Consider the following 15,787-nt stretch of genomic DNA (forward strand, 5'->3'; position numbering starts at 1 on the left):
CATATGTTTTTTTAAGGGGATCTACATGGTTTATTCTGATCCWTTTTATATGAAATGTATTAAAAAGCGACAATGAAAATAAAGAGAGAAGCATATTTCACAAATAAGGTAGGRTCCTTTTTACAGGAAATGACGGGTTGCCCCACTTGGCCCCTGTCCATCTATAAAATATTTATCCGCTGATGGAAATCGGCTCTGAAAGTATGTCTCGGATATTACGCTCAGCTTCTTGAGGTAATAAGCMCGTCCCTTTTTCCTTCTGCGCTCTGATTGGAGGAAGTGTTGTCTCAGGAATGTCACGAAACTATTTAAATAGCACTTATGTCCACAGTGTTAGTAGAATAGTCTGAGCATCGGAATAAAGACAGAACGAACTTGAGAGTTTTTAGCGAACATTAAGATTAAGACTATTTAACACATGGAATAAATTGGAGAATTAAAGAAGAAATAACGGGACAACGAAGCTCTTCAACTTATCCATCTGTGACTTATTTATTTTATTCAGGTCGGTAAATTCTAATCATAATATTTTCTTCGAATAATATATTATAAGCTTTTTATTACGTTTTTATAATTGGACTGGAATCTTTAGAAGTGTGTAAATGACAATACCTATTTAACTGTGTTTCTACCTTCTGGTTTAAACAGATTTCTGGGGTTTCAAGATGAAGCTGACAGGAGTCTTTCTCCTTTTGGTGCTTTGGAATTGTGAGGGCAGCAGGGTGGCAGGTGAGTTTTTGTAAATGTTTTATTAAATATAGAAATATTCAAATCAACAATGGAATTATTCTGTTAAAAGGTCTGGCAATAGTTTATCTGTGAACTTAAAGTTGCCCATAGAGACTCACTACAGTTTCTCCCTTCACAGAGAGTAGAGATGATAACAGTGTATACGACCTATTCGAGCTTGTGAAAGTGAACAAAAGGCACCAAGGAGTTACCTTGGTAAAAGGCGCAGATCCRTACAGCCCAGCCTATAAGATACTGAACGCAGACCTGATCCCCCCGGTTCCCGAGATCTCCTTCAGGGACCTCATTGATTCGATACAAGCTGAGAGGGGATTCCTTCTCCTGGTCAACTTCAAGCAGTTCAAGAAAACCAGGGGCAGTCTTTTGACTGTGGAGAAGGATGACGGATCAGGACCGATATTCGAAATCATTTCTAATGGCAAGGCGCAAACTCTGGATGTGGTATACTCTACCGGGAACAAGCAACAGGTAGTGTCCATAGAAGATGCGGATCTAGCGACTGGACACTGGAAGAATATCACGCTGTTCATTCAGGAGGATCGTGCCCAGCTGTTCGTCGGGTGTGAAGAGATCAATATATCAGAAATGGATGTGCCCATCCAAAAGGTCCTGACGCATGAGGTTGCCGACATTGCCCGTCTGAGGATCGGAAAAGGAGCTGTGAAAGATAGATTTATGGTAAATATGAATTAATTTATGACTTCATAAATACATTGCWAATAATGTTGTAATTGTATACAAATAAATGTTAGTTATAGCATAGTCTGAGTAAGTCTGTGAACTTACCTTGTCCTGAGGCTATTGCGAGCAGCGCAGCGTTTGGTGCGCGAGGATAGTCACACTCACAGACATGTAGCCTAATGTTTGAAATTAAAATTAAAATACGCTATTATGATCCTTTAGGAAAAGTATTGAAAAGATGTAAATGTGTGGATATGGACTAACTCCAAATGCAATGTGTACGTCTGCAGGGAGTGCTTCAGAACGTGCGCTTCGTTTTTGGAACCACTTTGGAGGCGATTTTACGCAATAAGGGATGCCAAAACTGTAAGTGTATAAACGTTATTTTTGTATTTAAATGTTGGAATTACTATGTATGGTATATGTTATCCAATGCTTGTTAATTGTACACATCTAAATGCATTCCATTAACAAACATAATTAATAGTAACTCTATTGCTATGGTCATTAAAGCCAATTCACAGTGGGTGTTATTATGCTGTTTGTGGAAATTAATATGTCTGTTCTTCTCCAGCTGCAACTTTGACTGATGTCATGACACTGGACAACCCAGTAAATGGGTCCAGCCCAGCAATAAGGTCTGATTACACTGGCCACAAAACCAAAGGTGAGACCAGACTTCACACTCCATGGACAAAGTAATTTGCTTAATACTGGTCTGTGTACAACTGTTAATGTGAAGGAGGTAGGTAACTAACTGATTGCTTTTCTTCTCTCCAGATATTCAGCAAGTCTGTGGTTTTTCCTGTGAGGATATCACCAGCATGTTCAAGGAGCTCAAGGGCCTTGGTGTGATTGTTAAGCAGCTGTCAAATGAGCTCAACAGAGTGGTAAGCACKGGAAGCAGCTTGGTCTGCGCACTGTCATCCTTTCTCCCTCCCTCTCTAGTCTATCTGTTCCCAGTTAAAACCTCTCCACTGCACAGCCACTTGTCCCTGGAATGGCATTCCCTGCCAGATCCCTAATGACTCCCATATGAGTACACAAATATGTTTGACTGTCATTTAATTTGTATTTACTTCAGTTAAATCAAGCTATGTCTTAATCACAATGTTGGTAGGTGATTCATTTCTACTGGAACCTTGGCTATGTAAAAGTTTCCATCCTCGTGTCTGAAACCATGCTCCTCTCTCTACCTCCCCTCTCTMTGCAGAATAAGGAGAGCACTCTGCTCATGAACCAGATGAACATCCACAGTGGGATCTGTCTTCACAACGGCATTGTGCACAAGGACAAAGAAGAGTGGACTGTGGACGACTGCACAGAGTGTACCTGCCAGGTAGGTGTCATGACACTTGTTGGAATGCAGTTATCCAGTAATCCGGCCAGTAGTAAACTGTGTGAAAACCAGGCAGTAGCTCCTAAACCCCTTCTGTAATAAGGTGCTAATGGGCTCTTATGTTTATAGACTTAACCAAAGCCCCTGTGTGACCAGGCAGTGTCCGTCTGCTATCCATCACCTCACCTCTAATGAGATGTTAGAGAGAATGGCAATAAAGCAGTGTGGGGGGGGGTCTGCCCTGTCAAACCCCTCTCTTTCTCACCTACTCTCTCACTAAGGGTTATCTATTTGGATAGGTATCAAGAATGCGTCTTTAATTAGGACATTTGCTGAGACCCTCTGTTCTGCCTTTCCCACTGCCACTATCCTTCCCCCCAGCACCTTGCTTGCCTGAACCCAGTGCAGGTGCACAGAACTGGGGTGGTAGCATAGCGGTGAACCCCCTGCCCTAGCCAGAGATCATCCCAATGTTCCCAAACATAGCAATTAATCCTGGCAAAGCAGCAAGCGCTTTTGCGTAATGCAAAGTTAATGATCCAGATTATTTTCCTTTGCTGTTGCCGGACAGTCTGCTCTGGAGACAAACCCATTACTAATCCCAGCAATCTTCTCTACAGAACTCTGCCACTGTGTGTCGCAAAATCTCTTGCCCCCTGATGCCCTGTGCCAACGCCACCGTGCCTGATGGAGAGTGCTGCCCACGTTGTGGAAACCGTGAGTATTATTTTTTGTAGTACTTTTTTTTTGTGAGCTGGACTTTGAACTAGAAGTTGAACTTATATATATATATATATATATATATATATATATATACAGTACCCGTCAAAAGTTTGGACACAACTACTCATTCAAGGGTTTTTCGTTATGTTTACTATTTTCTACATTGTAGAATAATAGTGAAGACATCAAAACTATGAAATAACACATATGGAATCATGTAGTAACCAAAAAAGTGTCAACTTCTCTGGGATATGTGGGACGCTAACGTCCCACTTGACCAAAAGCCAGTAAAAATGCAGAGCGCCAAATTCAAATAAATTACTATAAAAATCAAACTTTCATGAAATCACACATGAAAGACACCAAATTAAAGCTACACTTGTTGTGAATCCAGCCAACATGTCTGATTTCAAAAAGGATTTACGGCGAAAGCACACCTTGCGATTATGTTAGGTCAGTACATAGCCACAGAAAAACACAGCCATTTTTCCAGTCAAAGAGAGGAGTAACAAAAAGCAGAAATAGAGATAAAATGAATCACTAACCTTTGATGATCTTCATCAGATGACACTCATAGGACTTCATGTTACACAATACATGTATGTTTTGTTCGGTAAAGTTCATATTTATATCCAAAAATCTGAGTTTAGGCGGGACGCTACTGTCTCACTTGGCCAAAAGCCAGAGAAAATGCAGAGCACCAAATTCAAATAAATTACTATAAAAATCAAACTTTCATTAAATCACACATGAAAGATACCAAATTAAAGCTACACTGGTTGTGAATCCAGCCAACATGTCAGAATTCAAATAGGCTTTTCGGCGAAAGCAAAAGATGCTAATATCTGAGTTAGCACCATAGTAAACAAAGAGAGAGAAGCATATTTCAACCCTGCAGGCGCGACACAAAACGCAGAAATAAAAATATAATTCATGCCTTACCTTTGACGAGCTTCTGTTGTTGGCACTCCAATATGTCCCATAAACATCACAAATGGTACTTTTGTTCGATTAATTCCGTTGATATATATCCAAAATGTCCATTAATTTGGCTCGTTTGATCCAGAAAAACACCGGTTCKAACTTGTGAAACATGACTACAAAATATCTCAAAAGTTACCTGTAAACTTTGCCAAAACATTTCAAACTACTTTTGTAATAGAACTTTAGGTATTTTTTTACGTAAATAATCGATCAAATTGAAGACGGGATGATCTGTGTTCAATACAGGATTAAAACAAACTGTAGCTAGCTTTCTGGTCATGCGCCTCTAACAAACAGGACACTTCGAGTGACCCTCGTTCAAGATGGCCGTACTTCTTCATTACACAAAGGAAAAACCCTCAACCAGTTTTTAAAGACTGTTGACATCCAGTGGAAGCGGTAGGAACTGCAAGAAGGTCAATTAGAAATCTGTATTCCCAATGAAAATCCATAGAAAAGAGAGTGACCTCAAAAAAAACATTCTGAATGGTTTGTCCTCGGGGTTTCGCCTGCTAAATAAGTTCTGTTATACTCACAGACATGATTCAAACAGTTTTAGAATCTTCAGAGTGTTTTCTATCCAAATKTACTAATAATATGCATATCTTATCTTCTGGGGATGAGTAGCTGGCAGTTGAATTTGGGTATGCTTTTCATCCAAACGTGAAAATGCTGCCCCCTATCCTAGAGAAGTTAAACAAATCAAAATATATTTTAGATTCTTCAAAGTAGCCACCCTTTGCCTTATCTCCTATATCGACATAACCTGAAAGGRGGCTCAGCAAGGAAGAAGCCACTGCTCCAAAAKCGCCATAAAAAAGCCAGACTACGGTTTGCAACTGCACATGGGGACAAAGATCGTACTTTTTGGAGAAATGTCCTCTGGTCTGATGAGACAAAAATAGAACTGTTTGGCCTTAAAGACCATCGTTATGTTTGGAGGAAAAAGGGGGATGCTTGCAAGATGAAGAACACCATCCCAACCGTGAAGCACGCGGGTGGCAGCATCATGTTGAGGGGGTGCTTTGCTGCAGTAGGGACTGGTGCACTTCACAAAATAGATGGCATCATGAGTCAGGAAAATTAGGTGGATATATTCAAGCAACATCTCAAGACATCAGTCAGGAAGTTAAAGCTTGGTTGCAAATGGGTCTTCCAAATGGACAATGACTCCAAGCATACTTCCAAAGTTGTGGACAACAAAGTCAAGGTATTGGAGTGGCCATCACAAAGCCCTGACCTCAATCCTATAGAAAATGTGTGGGCAGAACTGAAAAAGCGTGTGCAAGCAAGGAGGCCTACAAACCTGACTCAGTTACACCAGCTCTATCAGGAGGAATGGGCAAAAATTCACTTAACTTATTGTGGGAAGCTTGTGGAAAGCTACCGAAACGTTTGACCCAAGTCAAACAATTGAAAGGCAATGCTACCAAATACTAATTGAGTGTATGTAAACTTCTGACCCACTGGGAATGTGATGAAAGAAATAAAAGCTGAAATAAATCATTCTCTCTACTATTATTCTGACATTTCACATTCTTAAAATAAAGTGGTGATCCTAACTGACCTAAGACCATTTTTACTAGGATTAAATGTCAGGAATTGTGAAAAACTGAGTTTAAATGTATTTGACTAAGGTGTATGTAAACTTCCGATTTCAACTGTATATCCCCCCCAATTTCGTGATATCTAATTGCGATGCAATTACGATCTTGTCTCATCGCTGCAACTCCCCAACGGGCTCAGGACAGGCGAAGTTCGAGTCATGCATCCTCCGAAACATGACCCGCCTAACTGCGCTTCTAACACCAGCCCCCTTAAACCGGAAGCCAGCTGCACCAATGTGTAGGAGGAAACACAGACGACTGGAGTCAGCCTGCAGGCGCCCGGCTCACTACAAGGAGTCGCTAGAGTGCGATGAGCCAAGTAAAGCCCCCCYGCCAAACCCTCCCCTAACCCGGACGACGCTGGGCCAATTATGTGCCACCCTATGGGACTCCCGGTCACGACACAGCCTGGGATAGAACTCGGGTCTGTAGTGACGCCATGCAGTGCCTWAGACCGCTCCGCCACTTAGGAGGCCCTAGAAGTTAAACTTTTTTGACAACCTGCCTGTATTTTAACTTGCCAAATATCTTCCATTTTACTTTTCATTAACTTTTCTCAGTCCTTCACATTCCCTGACCTTGGAATGCCAAGTCTCAAATCTCCTGGGTTAAACTGATTCTAAAAAGGCACTGTTCTTCACAAATCCTTTGCCCCCCTGGCTGAGCTCTGCTGTGGTAATAGCTCTCTCATTATCTCTCTGCCCCCAGCGAGTGACTATGCTGAGGATGGCTGGTCCCCCTGGTCTGAATGGACCCATTGTTCTGTGTCTTGTGGACGGGGTATCCAGCAGCGAGGTCGCTCCTGCGACCGCATCAACAGCAACTGCGAAGGCACTTCTGTGCAGACCCGCGACTGCTACCCTCAGGAATGTGACAAGCGCTGTGAGTAAACCTACCATTTCTACTCTACAGTCTCTCTCAGTAACATCCTTCTCATATGTACTGTAATAGCACATTAATTAATAATGACATGTCTGTCCTCTACAGTTAAGCAGGATGGTGGCTGGAGCCACTGGTCTCCCTGGTCCTCCTGCTCTGTGACCTGTGGTGAGGGAGTCATCACCCGAATCCGCCTCTGCAACTCCCCCACTCCCCAGATGGGAGGCAGAGACTGCCAAGGACAGGGCCGAGAGACAGAGGTCTGCCAGGAATCACCTTGTCCAAGTATGCAGAAGAGCAGCATCTAAACACATGCACATATCTATCCATCTGTCTGGAGATACAGGTGTAACTCATCTCTCTCTCTCTGTCCTTTAGTTAACGGAGGCTGGGGACCCTGGTCTCTGTGGGACACCTGTTCTGTCACCTGTGGAGGTGGACTCCAGACTCGCCAGCGTCTCTGTAACAACCCCGCCCCCAAGTACAAAGGGAAGGAATGTCAGGGTGACACCAAAACATCCCAATTGTGTGGCAAAGAGGACTGCCCTATCAGTAAGCATTTTTATCAATAGATTATGGCATTTGTTATTTTTACCTAACAGTYTACAAATCCAATATTGTTCAGTATTTAAAATATGCTTCTGTCTACAGATGGCTGTCTGTCCAACCCGTGCTTTGKTGGAGCTAAGTGTACCAGCTTTGATGATGGTTCCTGGAAGTGTGGCTCATGCCCAGTGGGCTACACCGGAGACGGCATCAACTGCAAGGACATCGACGAGTGCAAGGAGGTCCCTGATGCGTGCTTCACACTCAACGGAGTCCACCGCTGTGAGAACACTGAGCCTGGCTACAACTGCCTTGCCTGRCCCACTCGCTACTCAGGACCACAGCCCTTCGGGAGGGGAGTGGAGCAGGCCACAGCCAAGAAACAGGTGAGACAGRCTTTGACTACTGCGACAAAATACAAGAATGCGAGGATTCGTTTTTATTCTGATGCTAGGAGCTCAGAAGCACATCTTAACCCTACATATCTCTCCCTTCCCCCTAGGTGTGCACACCCCGTAACCCCTGCCAAGACGGCAGCCATGATTGCAACAAGAATGCTAACTGTATCTACCTGGGTCAGTTCAGCGACACCATGTTCCGCTGTGAGTGCAAACCTGGTTACGCTGGCAATGGCCACATCTGTGGAGATGACACCGACCTGGATGGATGGCCCAACAAAGACCTCCTGTGTGTGGAGAACGCCACCTACCACTGCAAGAAAGTAGGAAGGACCCCACTACACACAGTCTATTCCTAGATTCTKKACTGTGTTATTGTGGTTATGGCTCTCTAATCAACCCTTTTGTTTTTGCAGGACAACTGTCCAAACCTTCCCAACTCTGGGCAGGAGGACCATGACAAAGATGGGCTTGGTGACGCTTGCGATSACGATGATGACAACGATGGGATCCCTGATGATAGGGTGAGACATCAAAACATCCTCTCGCTCAGGACTTTGTTATCCACAGAGAAACTAAACATAGCAATCAGTAAACATTTCTCTTCTAGGCTAGAGAAAGTGMAGGAGTCAGGGAGAAATATGAGACATAATATCATTTTGGGCTTGTGGCCAAAAGTGCAAAACAGCATGGCCTTATGCCCATAATTKATAGTGTGCATACTGTAAATAGGCCAGGGAGAAATTATGTGGTAAGCAAACACTAGGTTTCTCAGAGTTAAATATCAGATTCCAGCACAATAACTTACACATTAGCCAGCTGTAAAGTCAGAGTTTTTCCCATTTCCAATACTATAGACTCTCTAATACTGTATTTTCAATGTACTAATGGTATTCTTTAACAAACATMTTAATAATAGGACAACTGCCCAATGGTCTACAACCCAGCTCAGTATGATGTGGACACAGATGACGTTGGTGATCGCTGTGATAACTGTGTGCATGAGAGCAACCCTGACCAAGTCGACACAGACAACAACGGAGAGGGAGATGCCTGTGCTATTGACATTGACGGTGATGGTAAGAGATCATCATTACTCCAGCACCAGACAATTACATTTCTCAGTGCTTTCAGTCATTATCAAAGTCCTTCTTGAAAGGTATCATAGACTGATGTAAGTGTGTGTTCACTTCACAGGTATTCTAAATGAGAGGGACAACTGCCCCTATGTCTACAATGTGGACCAGAGAGACACTGACGGGGACGGAGTGGGAGACCACTGTGACAACTGCCCTCTTGAGCACAACCCAGACCAGGTAACTGCAGCTTTCATCTTCTAATACATAAGAACCCAATCTTATCAAATATCTTCCTTAGAGGGATGTAGAACTTTCATAGGCCCCCCTGCCTTTTAGGACAGTAGCCACATAATGCATCAGTGGTCAGTTTCAATGAAAGACAGGAATGAGAAAGCTGTGAGAAAAATGAGTGCAATGCTCCTCCTCCCCTTATTCATTCCCACTTTTTGAAGAAATGTGAATGTGTATGTGTGTGTAGTCTTGCCAAGGTGAAAGGACACAGMATTCTTGTTTGAAGAGGCATTGCTAGAATACCTGAAGACAATGGGGTACATTTAAGATGAGGGAAATAATAGCGCTTCTCATGTTAAGGGAGATGAGTGGTGAAATACATTCATCATGTCTGAGTGCATTGAAGTAGAGAGCAGTTTCTCTTATACAAGTGTGTAAGAATGTGCTTTTGTGAAGACTAAATGAATTGTGTTGTCCTCCAGATTGACTCTGACTCAGATCGTGTGGGAGACAAGTGCGACAACAACCAGGACATTGATGAGGACGGTCATCAGAACAACTTGGACAACTGTCCCTATATCCCCAACGCCAACCAGGCCGACCACGACAAAGATGGCAAGGGTGACGCCTGCGACCACGATGACGACAACGACGGTATCCCTGACGACAAGGACAACTGCAGGCTGGCCTTTAACCCTGACCAGCTGGACTCTGATGGTGAGTCACACTCTCCAGTAGCTCAATTCAACTGACCTATAGAATGATTCATCTAGAAAGATACAGTACTCGCTACAGAAGTGCAGTGTCACAGAGATTAACATAGGGTCAGCCTGTTGTCTCCATGCCGGAGTGTCAAAGTGTTTGTCTCTGCCTCCTCCTGTCAGGTGATGGTCGTGGAGATGTTTGCAAAGATGACTTTGACCAAGACAACATACTTGATATCTACGATGTGTGCCCTGAGAACTTTGCCATCAGCGAGACGGACTTCCGCAGGTTCCAGATGGTACCGCTGGACCCCAAGGGCACCTCCCAGATCGACCCCAACTGGGTGGTCCGCCACCAGGGCAAAGAGCTGGTGCAGACTGTCAACTGTGACCCTGGCATCGCTGTTGGTATGTACTGCACCAATAATATAACACCTTTGGAACTAAGGAAAACAACTACAAAAAAAACTACCATTTGTAGATCATGGGTTCATTGAGAAAAGTCCTAACCATCGCTCTTTGTTGTCTTTAGGGTTCGATGAGTTTAACGCAGTGGACTTCAGTGGAACGTTCTTCATCAACACAGACAGGGATGATGACTACGCTGGCTTTGTGTTTGGCTACCAGTCCAGCTCCAGGTTCTATGTGGTGATGTGGAAGCAGATCACACAGACCTACTGGTCCCACACCCCGACCAGAGCTCAGGGCTACTCTGGAGTGTCCATTAAAGTAGTCAACTCCACCACAGGACCTGGGGAGCATCTGAGGAACGCCCTTTGGCACACCGGTGACACTGCTGGACAGGTACGCTTAGCATTCCCTTCACATTACGAGCACAGGCCATATCTAAGAGCAGTGAGAGAGAAAACCACTGGGTAGGAAACATTTCTCATGTATTTTTGTTATTCCTCCTCTTAGGTACGTACTCTGTGGCACGACCCCAAGAACATTGGCTGGAAAGACTACACCGCCTACAGATGGCACCTGGTCCACAGGCCCAAGTCTGGACTCATCAGGTGAGCTCAGATTACCTTTAGCTCTGAATGTCCTCCGCCTTTACCAAAGCCACACAAACTCCTGATTTCATGAGCTAATMATCTCATGTCATCTTCCCTCCTTTTAGAGTTGTGATGTATGAAGGCAAGAGAATCATGGCCGATTCTGGAAATATCTACGACAAGACTTATGCTGGTGGCAGACTAGGCATGTATGTCTTCTCTCAGGAGATGACATACTTCTCAGACCTCAAATACGAATGCAGAGGTAAGATGTTTTTTATTAATGTTTTGGCAAACAAAAAACATACTTTGAGTCTGAATTTTTACAGGGATTTAACATKTTTTTTTCTTCTCTTTTTCCTCCAGATTCTTAAATTAGACCAGAGAGAGGCTCTTAGAAGAATGTATCTACCTGCTCAAATATACATGTAACGTATGACCTGGGACCATATCTTTATTACTCTTTACTTTGTGACGTGCACATTGGTGGAATGGAGAGCGAGTGTGCAGCATTGAGGCAGACTGACCTCAGGACATAGGCCAACTGACTGCCCTGTGATGACTAGACCCCTGCACTAACAGCAGGTTGAGCATAACTTTGCTCAGTGAAGAAATCGGTCTCTCTCCGTCTCTGAAGTMTCTGTTTCTCTAGCTGTACTCAGACCCATATCTCTGCACTTCTGAACTAGTTGGTATCCCTCTCTGGATGGAGGTCCAAAGGGAAGAGTATTTTCTTTATTTTTGAGCATTACTTCAGATCTGCTGTGGACTCAAAAGGACTTGAGTTGTTTCCAAATGAAGAAAGCAGTAGATGTTCTACAAATGGGCCAGAGATACCTGCTGAAGGAACTGTGGAGGCACCATGGACAGTATGGATTGACTGTTACCATCAAAGAGAGTGAATGCTACCCATGAAGAGCTTTGTGATAAAGGCACCTAAGCCAATTGTAGTCAATGCATTAGCAATTTCAAATTCTAGATAACTAGAGTCTAGAAATAGTTATATTCGGTAACTAATTGGCTTTTAGTAGACACTTGAAGTTCAGCTCAGTATGAAGTATGTCCTCAGGGTTTGACCAGGCTTGCCAAGTGGTTTTCAGGAAAGAACTCTAGATGATATATGGAAGGAGCATAGAACCAGGACTTGCACCAAAAGCCAATATAGACTACTAGCGAACAACAACACAATTGCTATTTCGCCAGAATTCCAGGAAGATATTTTTTGTTTTCTCTCATCTTAGTATAGACATAAGTGGAGGGACAAAAACCACATGGGTCAGTCTAACCTGCCTTAAAAGGACTATGGTTACTAAGGTTGTATATAACTTATTACATATTTTGTTTGTTACCATTTGAGAGTATTGACACATGATCCTAGAGTTAGGATATCTCTTGTCTTTTTTCATCTCTGTGTCTTATTTTCATAGAAACCTGTTCTAAATAATTGAAATCTTGAAACCGGGATAAATCCCTCTAAAAAGTCCTCTAATAACAGTGTTCAGTACTATCAGTATTATCCCTCACACCAACCTTCCAAAATAGACTAATTAGGTGTCGTTTAAATCTCATTGTTCTTTTGCACAGTATGTCTGACTTGTGTGCTTGAGAATGTGTGTACATTTCTGATGGTAAAAACAAAGGAAAACCTTTATGTACAAATATTACCTCATTCTTTTTTTATTGAAACCAACAAAACATGATAGTACCTTTTTAGCAGCAGAATTTGGTTGGCTTTTTTGTGTGTGTTTCACTGTAGTACAATCATTTGTATGCTGTAAGATATTTTTGTWGCAGAAAATTCCTCAACAAGAAAGCAATTGATAAAAACGTTTTCATAAATATGGTGTGCTTTATGTATGTCCTGTGCATTTGTAATGGATAAATTATTGTTAGGATTGTCTGTTCTATGTTAAGAGGTTATTTCATATGTGTAGATAAATGCTATTTAAATAATTTATCAAGAAACGTGACCTGTGTTTCTGTTTGTATAAACTTGTTTGCACACTGACATGAGGATATCTTTGAATATTGTTTTGTTTTGTATATTTCCTTTCTTTTTTTACTGTTAGTGATGCTCGTCTATAAAAAAAATTACCATAGTTTTACTCCCCAAATGTTGTTTCTACTTCTGTCAGTTATTTTGTAATCTCAACCAAACAATAAATACACAAGGGAAAAATTTTTTTGTTTGAGTGTCCTTTGCTTGCTTGTGGATATATTCTCAGTTTTAATAACTACAGTATTACAAAGTATTACAGGGAAAGATGCCATATTCTGTCAACTGCTGGAATCTATGACTTGATTCCTGGGAGCTCTCTGAGAAAGGGAGTATCCTTGAGAGTCAACAGCATGATAATTTAAATGAACTAAGGCCCAGTTTTAGAACATTAATCACATTCAACAATCACAGGAGCAATGTTCCCTTTAAGCTGCACATGGGCGCACAGCTTCCCTAGGACTACCACACAGAATAAATATGAGCCCCTGCAGAGGAGCACGAGATCAAACTTCCCTCAACTTGACAGTTTTCCCCTTTAGTTAACACTATAKACGTTTCGCTCTACTGTGGGAATTGTGATCGAATCAACACAATATTAGCCACTTTCAATGTAATATACTGAAACAAAACAAACTATGCAAGATTTAGTATGCAAAACTAACTGTGCAAGAGTTTTTCTTGTAGGCACAGCGCATTGGACTAAGATTTTATTGCATGGACAGGCAGTACTCTACACAGACCAGTGCACAATTACCAATCAGAGCTGAAGTACTTACACGAATTGTCCCCATTATGAGAGAGAGTGCAGAGAGAGAAAGAGAGACACAGCTGCATGCGAGCTCTCACATTTTTCAACATGTTTTTGACATGTAGAGATACTCTGAATGATCGGCTATGAAAAGCCAACTGACATTTACTCCTGAGGTGCTGACCTGTTGCACCCTCGACAGCCACTGTCATTATTATTATTTGACCCTGCTGGTAATATATGACCATTTGAACAGCTTGGGCATGTACTGTTATAATCTCCACCCGGCAGAGCCAGAAGAGGACTGGCCACCCCTCATAGCCTGGTTCCTCTCTAGGTTTCTTCCTAGGTTCTGGCCTTACTAGGGAGTTTTTCCTAGCCACCATGCTTCTAGACCTGCATTGCTTGCTGTTTGGGGTTTTTGGTTGGGTTTTTGTACAACACTTTGTGACATCAGCTGATGTAAGAAGGGCTTTATAAATACATTTGATTMATTGAAATTTGATTTTACAAAAGGATAGATTTGGAGTTAGATAAACTTGAATTTTTCGACAAGGACATATGCAGGATGCTACCCTCCACTGCATGGCCTTCGCTCCAGATAAAAACTCCAATCCTACAACCTAATTTTGGACAAAATTAACCAGATAGATTACTGCAACCAAGATTACCTGCTTCCAAGCAATATGGAGGGTGCTCTAGCAAACAAACAGCAGAGACCTGAGGACACCATCCAACCTGGAACTGAGTGAGTAGTGTTTGGTCTGGTGCTATTTTGAAAGAAAAGAAGAAAACATTTAAAATAAATAAATAAAGTACATGACAATGATAGATTTTATTTTATGGGGACTGAATGCTGAGTTAAGGCTGCCAGGCTTGCTAGGACAGACCAGATACAACTTCAATTAGCGCTGAGGTTTGAAGTGAAAGGTGTCGAGGCCTTTGGGCCCAACAAGTGGCAGGAGTCTTTGAAACCCACTCCTATTGTTCAAAGACCATCCACTGGAATTTTCCACAASAAATCTGCCTCCAGAAATAAAAGCTTCTCCCAAGTGGTTGTGACACCTACTCCCATTGCCTGCTGCACTGCTGCTTGGATTCCACCTGGCGATCTGTTCACCATCTGCCCTGTCTCCCTCTGTCTGGTACAGGTACCCCCACCACACTCCCCCCTCTCTCCCGAGCTTTCGCTCACTTCAAGCACACACACACTTTTTTGGCAAGTGACACTGAACTTACAATGGCTAGCCTCAAGTCATTATATATATTTTTTCTTGCGCATTTTGCTATTTTGCTATTTGCCTCATGACTCTTGCATAGTTTGTTGACTACAAACTTTTTTTACCCAACCGTGGGACAGACTATGTTTGTTCCCACACTTGGGACTCTGACGATCTATTGGTTACACAGACTTTTGGCCTCCCATCCTATTCTAACCACCTCTCACCGGCTTTGTATTCAAGTTACCTGATGAAATTGCTATACAATATGATCTTGTTGCCATCTGATGCACATTCAGATGTCATAAATCACCACTGCAGAGTTCTCCCTGTACTATGCCGTGCCTTGATTGTATTACTGTTGATGATATCTGGAAATGTGCAAGTACACCCTGGCTCATCTACTGTTGCTTGCTGCAATTCTGACTTGTGCTCTGATATCTGCTTCACTGATTTCTGCTCTTGTAAAAGCCTGGGTTTTCTGCACGTTAACACTAGAAGCTTATTACCTAAAACGGATCAATTGAAAGTGTGGGTTCACAGCTCCAATCCAGATGTGTTGGTCATTACTGAGACATGGTTAAGAAAYAGTGTTTTGAACACTGATGTTAACCTTTCTGGTTATAACCTTTTTTGGCAAGACAGATCTTCCAAAGGTGGGGGAGTGGCAATCTTTACCAAGGATCACCTTCAGTGCTCAGTTCCCCCAAAAAAATTATTTGCTGGTTTTAAGCATTAAACTTTCAAATAGCTCCTTGTTGACTGTTGCTGGGTGCTATTGTCCTCCATCAGCACCGGCCTGTACCCTACCTGCCTTAAGCGCTCTCCTGGCCCCTTACACTAAGTCTGAATTTGTCCTGCTAGGTGACCTAAARTMGGACATGCTTAAACCACCTGACCA

At 42.6% G+C, this 15,787-nt stretch overlaps 1 protein-coding gene across 1 annotated transcript; it reads left to right on the forward strand.

Moving 5' to 3' along the window:
- Window positions 1–323: 323 nt before the first annotated feature.
- LOC112080561 (thrombospondin-1) lies at window positions 324–13,098 on the forward strand. The gene is made up of 22 exons (XM_024146357.2): window positions 324–505; window positions 649–729; window positions 869–1,428; window positions 1,722–1,797; window positions 2,006–2,098; window positions 2,212–2,321; window positions 2,645–2,770; window positions 3,391–3,487; window positions 6,793–6,966; window positions 7,072–7,248; window positions 7,342–7,515; window positions 7,615–7,895; window positions 8,012–8,230; window positions 8,324–8,431; window positions 8,827–8,986; window positions 9,105–9,223; window positions 9,700–9,934; window positions 10,102–10,329; window positions 10,454–10,725; window positions 10,840–10,937; window positions 11,045–11,184; window positions 11,286–13,098. Exons 2-22 carry the CDS (start codon window positions 666–668, stop codon window positions 11,291–11,293), a joined length of 3,519 nt encoding a protein of 1,172 aa, XP_024002125.1. The 5' UTR covers window positions 324–505; window positions 649–665; the 3' UTR covers window positions 11,294–13,098.
- Window positions 13,099–15,787: the final 2,689 nt, after the last annotated feature.

Source organism: Salvelinus sp. IW2-2015, unplaced genomic scaffold (assembly GCF_002910315.2).
Source record: "Salvelinus sp. IW2-2015 unplaced genomic scaffold, ASM291031v2 Un_scaffold16374, whole genome shotgun sequence".
Lineage (NCBI taxonomy): Eukaryota > Metazoa > Chordata > Actinopteri > Salmoniformes > Salmonidae > Salvelinus > Salvelinus sp. IW2-2015.